The following is an 11,291-nucleotide window of genomic DNA, read 5'->3' on the forward strand; positions in this document are numbered from 1 at the left end:
CATTTCCACCGTAATTCAATCTTGCTATTAAACAAAACCTCAACCATTTGCAGCGAAAATAGGCGCAACATGTTCCAGCACTTATACCACACGATTTTGATAGATAATATCACATTCCATCATATGACGCGTTTGCTACTACATACCTCCACCACCGCCAACCAAACCAACAGTGTGCCCCAGCTAATGTATTTATCCATCGCCATTAACGGGGCGCGACGAGTTCCGGTGGGGGCCTTATTGGCATCGTCAAAAAAATCCATCTTCCTTCCGCGCTCGCCGGAAAGATAATAAACAGTACTGTGCTAGCTAGCTGTTTGTGTGTCGGTGTCAGTTGTCAGCGCTGTCCGTGCCAAAATCCCGACCACTTGGCAAATCTAAAAGGTTGCTTCGATGGAAATATACCCTCACTCAATTTTTCAAAGTACCGGTGACAAATGCTAAAAACTGCTGTTTTTTCTCCACCTTTCCAGACCTTCCTCGACAGCCATTCCAACAGTTCCGATTCGCCCCTGGATTCGCCCGCCGGCCATCGCAAGACTCCGAGCGTACAACAGGTAATTTCCCCACGCCTACTAGGAACACGATCTAATCCAACCCAATGGAAAACAGAACATCCTCAGCTGACCTTAGTAACCGAATTGAAGAGTCAACATCTCAAACAACAAAAAACCACAACATCTGCCTAAAACCAAGATCGAGACCGAGAGACCGAAAAAAAACGGGTTTCCTCCATTAGGAAGTAAATGGCCAAAACCACCCGACGCAACGACGCGAAAAAAAACTGAGCTAAACAAACTTAAAACGCGCAACACTCGCGATCTGTTCCGTCACAGCTTTTTAGTAAAGGAGAAAAAACAAGTTAGCAAAAGAAGCATACGGGCAGAACTCGCGGGTAATTTATTTAGCATGCGCTATACGTGCCAAATTTTTGTCGAATTCAATAAAAATGAGGGGTTTCCCCCCCTCAACCCATCACCACGATCATCGAGCACCCACCCAGTAGTAAGAAACGAAAAAGAAAAAAGGCACGGAAAATTTATTGAAGGCAGGCAGGAATTGCGAGAAAGAAGAAATTGACGAGTAATGACCGCGCCCACACACCGACCCGACACGGTTTGACCGAAATTTTTTGACACCGACCGACCGACCGACCGAACAGCCGAGTCCTCTTACTGCTTACTGACTGGGGTGGAGGCTGACGATTTTCTGAGGGGCGAAGACATATAGATGTACAAATTGAATGTACATGGGGAAGTTGATTTGAATGGACAAACTCGAGGATTCGTTTCTGGAGAACGGTGTTTCTCAAGTTGTTGTTTCTTCGTGAATTCACTCAAACGAGATGGTGTGGATTTTTTTGAGTAGAATCAGCTCCAGTCTGCCCGTTTGTGGCAGGGATGACAATGGAAGCGTTTCCTGTGACAAACATAATCTTTTTTTTGGCAATAACTGCAGTAGGATTGGGCGATCTTCAGAGAAAAATCGATCTCATATTTGGCTCTAGGACCGATCCACCTGATTAAATCGGTACCAAAGAATCGATCTCTGGTAGATCGATCTTTTGATTTTTATTTTAATACGCTTGTTTACGTTGGTAGGTACCCCAAGAAATTATTTCCTTTATAATATTCAATTAAATGTCGTGACGGTAAGGAGCAATGAGCACAGGAGGGAGGTAGCACAAACCTTCAAATGTTGCTGTATTTGTAAATATCGGAAACGCAAATAGTGACGGCATTGTAGGGAGCGATGCTGATGTTGACGTTATGTTCGTTATATTTACTACGCAGTCTGCGATGAGAGTAAATCGTTTTTTCGATGTAAATATACTTAAAAGTTTAACACCTATTTTTTTTTTGAAGATCGAAAAGATCGAAAGAAGAGATCGATTATTTCGATCTCTTTGTGGGCCAAAAATCGATCCGAAAAATCGGAAATCGGGATGAAAAAGATCGCCCAATCCTAAACTGCAGTGGATTTTGCCTTTACCATAAAATAATATCTTCTTCTTCCTGACTTTTGTGCTTCTTTTCGTTTTGCCTGCCTCAATTGGTGTATTTTGAAGCAAGCACTTACCCAAGTAAGTTTTGTTTTATGAACCCTCAGGAAGATGTCCCAATCAATAGGGAGAAGAGCCCGCCCTTTATCCACGAAATGTTAGCAACAGGGAGTTGACAACTTCACTCTCCCCATCCAAATCGCTTCAATTGTGTGCCCTGATGGTCCCTCCTCGTCCCGATTTTTGTATATACAGTAATATGTAATATAATAATCAGATAATCAGAAGCATAACGTCTACAAAAATATGCGAGTCGATTGAAATCTGCCGAAAATAAATGAGGGCTAAGGTGATTCTTAACATAGAAGCGTAGATGCATAGGTGAAGGATAAGAGCAAGGAGAGTCAAAGGTGTTGACATGCAGAATAAGAAATCGTCGAGATTGAATGCGCATGTTTACATATACTTGATCTAGCTACCTATCATACATTTGCATTTCATCTAGTTATGATTATTGTCAATAGTACTTACAGATCGATGAAGATGATGTTACCTATTTTACCTTCTACACACTTAATCTAGCTCGGTAAAATCTCCAACCGCCGATTACATCGGCATTTACTTTTGCTGATATCTCTGCAAAATATCTGTTTGTTAGCTGATATTTCAGCAAATAGTTATTTGTCAGCTGAGTCTCGGCAATTGTTTTACTGAATCTCAGAAAAATTAATTGCAGAACTACTCGACTGTTGGAATCTCGGTGAAATTTTTTTAGTGTGTATGTGATACCAATCATCACAGAAACCAATCTTGAATCTAGTGGCGTTTCCTTAACCTCAATCTACCTGTGCACCAACTCTCAAAACATAAACAATTATCAAAATATTGCTTGCAATGGATAGATATCAAGTTAACTAGAAGATTAACCCTCCGTTACTCGCGCCAACTTTTTTAACACGAGTACTCGCGCGTTGTGTGAGTTTTCCATTGCCAGCTAGCAATCGATATGAAACCAACGGGTATTCATTGAAAAACTTGTTTTTAACTAAACAAGCTAAATTTTTATCACAGCTAACCCCTTAAAAATGCGGATAATAGAGAAAATGTGAATGGAAACCGCATAAACGGTGTCCGTACTAAAGGGTGATACGGTCAAAATTTGGTCAAGGGAAAACGCGTGTAAATCGGTGAAATTGTTTATTTAAAAAATCAAATTAAATTTCTTTTTCAAGTTCAATTAGTATAAAATTTAGGAAAAATATTCAGTTAGGCTTCCGCTTTTCCAAATCCGAATTGCCGGACCTTACGCTTGACCCCTGCCATCCGATTTTGTACAGCCACCTTGTCCACCTTCTTCGCCGCAGAAAGCCAGTTTGCCTTGAACTGCTGCTCGCCCTTAGCAGTTTTTTTGGTCTTCTTTAGGTTCCGCTTGACAATAGCCCAGTATTTCTCAATTGGGCGGAGCTCTGGCGTGTTGGGAGGGTTCTTGTCCTTGGGAACCACCTGCACGTTGTTGGCGGCGTACCACTCCATGGCCTTTTTACCGTAATGGCAAGATGCCAAATCCGGCCAAAACAGTACGGAACAACCGTGTTTCTTCAGGAAAGTTTCTTCAAACACTCTTTCACGTAAATTTCTTGGTTGACAGTCCCGGAAGCTATGAAAATGCTGCTTTTCAAGCCACAGGTACAGATGGCTTGCCAAACCAGATATTTCTTTGCGAACTTTCACAGTTTCATGTGCTTGAAAACGTCTGCTACCTTTCCCCTTCCTTTTGCCGTATAAAACTCCTGTCCCGGAAGCTGCTTGTAGTCGGCTTTGACGTAGGTTTCGTCGTCCATTACCACGCAGTCAAACTTCGTCAGCATCGTCGTGTACAGCCTCCGGGATCGCGCTTTGGCCGTCGTATTTTGTTTATCATCGCGATTTGGAGTCACTACCTTCTTGTAAGTCGATAGTCCGGCTCATTTTTTGGCTCGATGCACGGTTGTAGACGATACACCCAGCTTATTTGCGGCATCTCGGAGAGAGAGGTTAGGGTTTCGCTTGAAACTACCGGCAACTCTCTTTGTCGTCTCAGCGGCTTCCGGTTTTCGATTTCCCCCCGATCCAGACTTCCTGGCTGTCGACAAACGTTCCCCAAACACTTTAATTACATTTGTAACGGTTGATTTGGCAACTTTTAGCGATTTTGCCAACTTTGCGTGCGAGTAGCTCGGATTTTCGCGATGCGCGAGCAAAATTTTGATACGCTGCTCTTCTTGCTTGGACGGCATTTTGACAACTGAAGAGTGAATTCCAAAATCAAAATAGGAGCAACATTCTACACACACACACCTTCAAAATGAGGGGTGTTCAGGTTTTTTAAATGCAAAATTGAAAGAAATACGTCAAGTTGATATTGACCAAATTTTGACCGTATCACCCTTTACGTGGGATTTGACTTAATTGGTTACAACATGGAAAATATCGAGATCCTGACCAGCTACAACATTACTGTCTTCGGCAAAGTTGTTCTAGAGATCATAATCTATTCGCTGGTGGAGAGTAGTTTAGAATTTTCTCACTACTTTCGAGATCATAACCAGATAGAAAGTTATTGTCGTCGACAAAGTTGTTCAGAAGGTCAAGGCCTTTTCGTTGGTGGACAGTAGTTTAGAGTGTTCTCCCTTTGCGGCGCTAATATACATGTAAAATTCTCGCATGTATAAAATATCTCTTACCATACCATATAAAAAGTTACTGTCTTGGGCAAAGTTTTTCAGGAAGTCAAGATCTTTTCGTTGGTGGAGTAGTTCAGAAAATTCTCACTACGTGGTGCTAGTATATACGTGCAATTTTCGCATACACAATAGCTCGAGATCCTGAGCAGATAGAAAGTTACTGTCTTCGGCAAACTTGTTCAGGGGGTCAAGTATTTTTGGCTGGTGGACAGTAGTTCAGAATTTTCTCACTATGCGGCGCTAGTATACACGTAAAATTATCATATAAAATATCTCGAGATCCTGACCAGATAGAAGGTTACTGTCTTAGGCAAAGCTGTTCAGGAGATCATAGCCTTTTTGCTGATTAACAGTAGTTCAGAATCTTCTAACTAGGTAGTGCTCATATACACGTTAAGTTCTCGCATGTGATACATCACTAGATCCTGACCAGATAGAGAGTAAATGTCTTTGGAAAAGTTTTTCAGGAAGTCAAGATCTTTTCGTTGGTGGACAGTTGATCAGAATTTTCTCACTACTCCGTGCTAGTATACACATGCAATTCTCGCATATACAATAGCTCGAGATCCTGAGCAGATGTTTTCGACAAACTTGTTCAGGGGGTCAAGACTTTTTGGCTGGTGGACAGTAGCCTATAATTTTCTCACCACATGGCGCTAGTAAACGTGTACAACTCTCGCGTATGCTAAGCTCGAGATTCTTAACAGGTAGAAAATTACTATCTTCGAAAAAGTTGTTCATGAGGTCAATGCCTATTGCTTGGTGCACAATAGTTCAGAATTTTCACATTACGTAGCGTTAGTATACACGCGAAATTCTTGCATGTAAAATATCTCGAGTTTCTGATCAGATAGATTTCGCTAGTGGACAATAGTTCAAAATTTTCTCACTACGTAGCGCTAGAATACACGTGAAATACTCGCATGTGTTTTGTTTCGAGATCCTGACCAGACAGAAAGTTACTGTCTTCGACAAAGTTGTTCAGGAGGTCAATGCTTAGTAATGTCTTAGATCAAAACAAGTTTTTTTTTAGGAATACTCGTTGGTTCCAGATCGATTGGTAATTCAGTAGCAAAAGTACAACGGCGCGAGTAACGGAGGGTTAAGTGTATTTTTCAACCGATTCGAGTATGAATGTGGCATTAAATCTGGTTTTGAAAGTTGGTGCACAGGTAAAAAGTAGACCTGTGCGCCGCCGCGCCCCGCCGTCGATTTTCATGCGCTGCCACCGCCGATGAAATTGAGCCGGCGCGCCGCCGCAGTAAAATGTTCACGCCGCCGAATAACTTTATGTCACGCCGATGAAAAATCCGTAACATCTTTTCGGTAAATTGCATCTTGAACACGTTGAAATAAGAACACGCTCGTTCGTCGCTATTCAAAATTGAGTGAAAAATCACTCAAGTTATTTAAAACCAGATCTACTCTAAATTGAGTACCATAGCCTGAACTGAGGATTAATAAACCAAAAACAGAAACACATTTTAATCGAGCATTTTATTTCATAGCAAACAGAATGCAACACAATTACCGCTCAATTTGCGTTGCGTTACGTTTCCAAATCCACGGCGGCTGCGACAGAAAGGCAAGCTTCGTATTTTTACATTATCACAACGCCATTTTATTTTTCTTTAAATCAACAAATGGGCTGAAAACTCAAAATTGGGATCCACCCTTATTTTTTTTTTATTGTTGAGTCAAAGTTACTCATATTCACAAAATCACACTTACCTTACCAATCAGGCTAAGGCCTTGTTTTCCTCTGCTGCCCGAAGAAGTCGTCTCCACTCTACCCCTTCCATGGTCACACTTCGCCAGCCTCGTAGTCTGCGGAGGGTCCGCAGGTCGCCTTCTACTTGGTCGATCTCTTCTACTTGTTCCTGTTGGGTCGCTTTCTAAAACCATTTTCACTGGGTCGTCGTGCGGCATTCATACGACGTGCCCAGCCCACCGTAGTCGCCCAATTTTTGCAATGTGGACGATGGATGGTTCTCCCAGCAGCTGGTGCAATTCGTGGTTCATTCGCCTTCTCCACGTTCCGTCATCCATCTGCACTCCACCGTAGATGGTACGCAACACCTTCCGTTCGAAAACACCAGGGCGCGTTGGTCCTCCACTAGCATAGTCCAGGTCTCGTGGCCGTAGAGGACCACCGGTCTAATCAGCGTCTTGTAGACAGTCAACTTCGTGCGGCGGCGAATTTTATTCGACCGGAGCGTCCTCCGGAGTCCAAAGTAGGCACGATTCCCTGCCATAATGCGTCTTTGAATTTCTCTGCTGGTATCATTTTCGGCGGCCCAAACTCATTGACCACCTCAATTTCGACACCGTCAATCTGAACTCGGGGTGGGAGGCTAACATTGTCTTTCCTAGAACCTCTTCCTCTCATGTATTTTGTCTTTGATGCGTTGATGGCAAGTCCAATCCGCCTAGCTTCAGCCTTCAGTCTGATGTACGTTTCCGCCATCGTCTCAAAGTTCCGTGCCACGATGTCGATGTCATCGGCGAAGCTAAGAAGCTGGATGGACTTCCTGAAGATCGTGCCACTCGTGTCTATCCCAGCTATTCTGATCACACCTTCTAACGCGATGTTGAACAGCAGACACGAAAGTCCATCACCTTGCCGTAACCCCCTTCGAGATTCAAAGGGACTCGAGAGTGTCCCCGATACTCGAACAACGCACATCACTCGATCCATCGTCGCCTCGACCAATCGCGTCAGTTTATCCGGATATCCGTACTCGTGCATAATCTGCCATAGCTGATCTCGATCGATTGTGTCGTATGCGGATTTGAAATCGATGAACAAATGATGTGTGGGCACGTTGTATTCGCGGCATTTCTGCCGAATCGCGAAAATTTGGTCCGTGGTAGCGCGGGCACCCATCAATCCCGCCTGGTATCGCCCCACGAACTCTCTTGCAAATGGTGACAGGCGGCGGCATAGAATTAGGGAGAGTACCTTGTAGGCGGCGCTCAGCAGTGTGATCGCGCGGTAGTTGCAGCAATCCAACTTGTCGCCCTTTTTGTAGATTGGGCATACGACACCTTCCATCCACTCCTCCGGTAATATCTCCTCCTCCCAAATCTTGGCAGTTACCCAGTGCAGCGCTCTAGCCAGTGCTTCACCACCGCATTTTAATAGCTTACTTGGTAGTTGATCTACACAAGTTGCTTTGTTGTTCTTAAGCCGACCGATCTCCTCCTCAACTTCTTGAAGATCAGGGGGCCGCTAGCCTGTCGTCTTCTGCGCGTACTCCAAGGTCTGTTACCGTGCCACCTTCGTTTTCTGCTGCATCACCATTGAGGTGCTCGTCATAGTACTGCTTCCACCTCTCGATCACCTCACACTCGTTCGTGAGAAGGTTACCGTCCAAGTCCTTGCACATATTGGCTTGCGGCACGTAGCCTTTGCGCGAACTATTTAGCTTCTCGTAGAACTTCCGTGTGTCGTTTACGCGGTACAGATTTTCCATCACCTCGCGATCTCGGTCTTTCTGCTGACGCTTCTTCCTTCGGAAAACCGAGTTTTGTCTGTTCCGCGCTTGTCTGTATCGCTCCACATTCAATCTCGTGCGGTGTTGCAGCATTCTCGCCCGTGCTGCATTCTTCTCCTCTACTAACAGTTTGCATTCGCCGTCAAACCAGTCATTTCTTTGGTCCGGGATTGCAGTACCTAGTGCCGCTGCAGCAGTACTACCTAGAGAAGCTGCACCAAGCTGCTCTTCCGTGGGTAGTGCAACTTCCAGCTGCTGCGCGTAGTCCTGGGCAACTCCGGCGTCCCGTAGTTGCTCAATGTTGGGTCACGGCGTTCGACTTCGACGGGTGTTATGCACCGTCGAGAGTTTTGAGCGCATGCATACTGCAACTAGGTAGTGGTCCGAATCTATGTTCGCACTGCGGTACGTGCGGACGTTGTTAATGTCGGAGAAGAATTTCCCGTCGATTAGAACGTGATCGATTTGGTTTTCTGTGCGTTGGTCAGGTGATCTCCAGGTGGCTTTGTGGATATCCTTGCGGGGGAAAAAGGTACTTCGAAGTACCATACCTCACTTTGGCCGTTGTCGTTCGATACGGCATGCAGGCTGTTTGGCCCGATTGCCGGTCTATACATTGCCTCCCGTCCTACCTGAGCGTTCATGTCGCCGATGACGATTTTGACGTCCCGTTGCGAACAGCCGTCGTACACCTGCTCCAGCTGCGCATAGAACGCTTATTTTTCGTTGTCGGGTCTCCCTTCGTGTGGGCAGTGCACGTAGTTGAAGAAACGGCCCTTAATCCTCGACTTGCACATCGTTGGCGCATCTTACCCAGCACTACAAAGCCGGTTCCCAGCTTGTTGGTGGTGCCACAGCCCTGGTAGAAAGTATCCGCTCGATGCCCGGTTTTCCATACCTTTTGTCCCGTCCAACACAGTTCCTGCAGTGCTACGACTTCGAAGTTGCGTGGTTGAAGTTCGTTATAGATTAACCTATCGCAGCCCGGGAAGCCAAGCGATTTGCAGTTCCAGGTTCCGAGTTTCCAATCGTTGTCCTTATTTCGTCGCGTAGGTCTGTGCCGATTGTTCCGATTCGTATTTCTTTCTTCAGTATTTGCAACTTTATGTTTTTTTCCAGGGCGGCTTGTTGGGCCTACCCCAACCCCCTGTCTCGCCGGGGGACTATCGTGCACAGCTCTGTTTAGAGTCCCACGCTGGTACTAGGACGGTGATCAGCCGCTCGTAACATAAAGAACAGACGCCGTTTTGAGCCGCCCCTCCATGGTGAACAGACGCTCGGGTTTGGTGAAGCATTTCCTCTATCACCGTACTATGGTTACCGTGCCAGTGTTCGCGTCGCACCTCTTCACTTTGCTATTGCCGGACTGGCAACATTGCCCAGGCTACGCCACCCAGCTGTGTCCATGTTTCAGCTGGTAGTCTTTTGTTATCATGTGACTTGGGGAGGCGTGAAGTGATTTGACGCTTCAAAAGTAGTTCCGTAGGATGATACAAGGCTACTAGTTGTGTTTGTCGGCGAGTTATTAACGAAACAGAAAGTCGATGAAAATCACTTGCACCCCTGCTTCCAAGTTTGGTTACAAGATTACAACTCTGGAGAGCATTTTGTGTGGTCTTTGGGGGCGTGTGGTTCTCAATATGGTGATGAGTGTCCAAAATGTTACGTTATTGCATCCTCCCTATTAGCGCTCGCCCGAAGATCGGAGGCGAATTCCTTTTCGACTTGTTTCGTCTACTAACGAATCTCTAATGACTGTGTTGGGGCAGCAGCATATTCATGTACGTAAATCGTGGATTTGTTTGTTATTTCTACGCTTTCGGACAATGCTTTTTCAATAGTTTATTGTTAAAAAAGTCGAAAGCATTGCAGTCGATATATTTCTGATCGATTGGTGATAAAATTATTGAAATTGGTCCAAGGGCAGCTGAGTTATTAACGTTCAAAATCTTTCATAATTTCGTTACATGTTCCATTTTCGTTTTTCACAAAGTCTACCCCCATATAGAAATCACGGACGTAGTCCTACGTCAAAACATTTTGTATGGGGTATCTTTTTTAAATTTGAGATGATCATTTTCATTGGTACTTTTAGTTGAAAATTTACGTTTACTCGGTCATCAATTCCGAACTTTGTTTTTTGCGATATCAAAGTACAATCGTATAATATTGAGCTACTTTATATTATCTATTTGTATGACGCTTGAGCACATTTTATGAAATTGTTCTGAAATAATTGCTTTATGGAAAATTGAAGGATGCAACGTTTAAACATTTGTTAAGAGAGTTTTAATAATAGCCTAATCTGTCATTCTAGGTTTTTTTTTTTGGAACACCCTGTTGTAAACCCTTCTTTGTAAAAAGGGCATAAAGTAAACTAAATATGGGTTTCAATATATTTTCTCACAAAATTTTGGAAATCCTGTAAGAAGTTCGTGTTCAGTTTGAAATTATTTGCTTTCATGGAACAAAAAAGCCAGTTCAAAGATCAGATAATTGAAATCAAGTTGGAAAGTTGAAAGTCACCATTCAAGCGAGGTAGGAGTGCGTACCCGAAAAAGAAACATGACAAGCCATTCCGTTTTATTGCCATTCATTTATAACAATTCGAACGAACAGCATATGCGCACCCCCAACAAGTTATGAATTTTATGCAAATTTTGTCCAATCATTTCCTCCCATTCTACGCTATCGAAGTTGGATTGGTGTGCAGTACCCGAATCTGAATGCATTTATCAACCTGTTTCTCTTTCCTTTTTCCACAGACCCGCTCGCAACTGATCAAGGCCGGCGTGAAGCTGCTGATACAGAGTAAACGAAAGCACAGCGGTTGCGATTCCAGCGATGGCAACGAATCTTCCAGTGGCGGCGGAGGAGAAGGGAGCTACAGTGGGGGAACAAAGCGGGGTGGTACTCAGCCGAAGATGCGTCACGACACCGATAACCTGACGAGTGAAGATGACGTGGACAATCATCGAACCAACAGCTCGTCGACGGGAGGTGGCCCCGGTAGTGTCAGCAGTCCTCGTTCGATGACTGGGGTAAGAGTAAGAGTATTAAAGAGGAAAA

At 44.4% G+C, this 11,291-nt stretch overlaps 1 protein-coding gene across 4 annotated transcripts in view; it reads left to right on the top strand.

The window, feature by feature from the left end:
• Nucleotides 1–11,291, top strand: part of Atf3 (Activating transcription factor 3) — a 186,591-nt gene that overhangs the window by 171,296 nt on the left and 4,004 nt on the right. For 3 of the 4 annotated variants that reach the window (XM_065239020.1, XM_065239018.1, XM_065239017.1), the window contains 2 exons: nt 474–557; nt 10,988–11,269. In XM_065239020.1, coding sequence (XP_065095092.1) covers nt 474–557; nt 10,988–11,269 — 366 coding nt within the window. The remainder of the gene's footprint in view (nt 1–473; nt 558–10,987; nt 11,270–11,291) is intronic. The other variant, XM_065239021.1, reaches the window with a different exon arrangement.

This window comes from Ochlerotatus camptorhynchus, unplaced genomic scaffold (genome assembly GCF_037179485.1).
Source record: "Ochlerotatus camptorhynchus isolate MF236.1 unplaced genomic scaffold, CSIRO-AGI_Acam_v1.1 ptg000046l, whole genome shotgun sequence".
NCBI classification, from domain to species: domain Eukaryota; kingdom Metazoa; phylum Arthropoda; class Insecta; order Diptera; family Culicidae; genus Ochlerotatus; species Ochlerotatus camptorhynchus.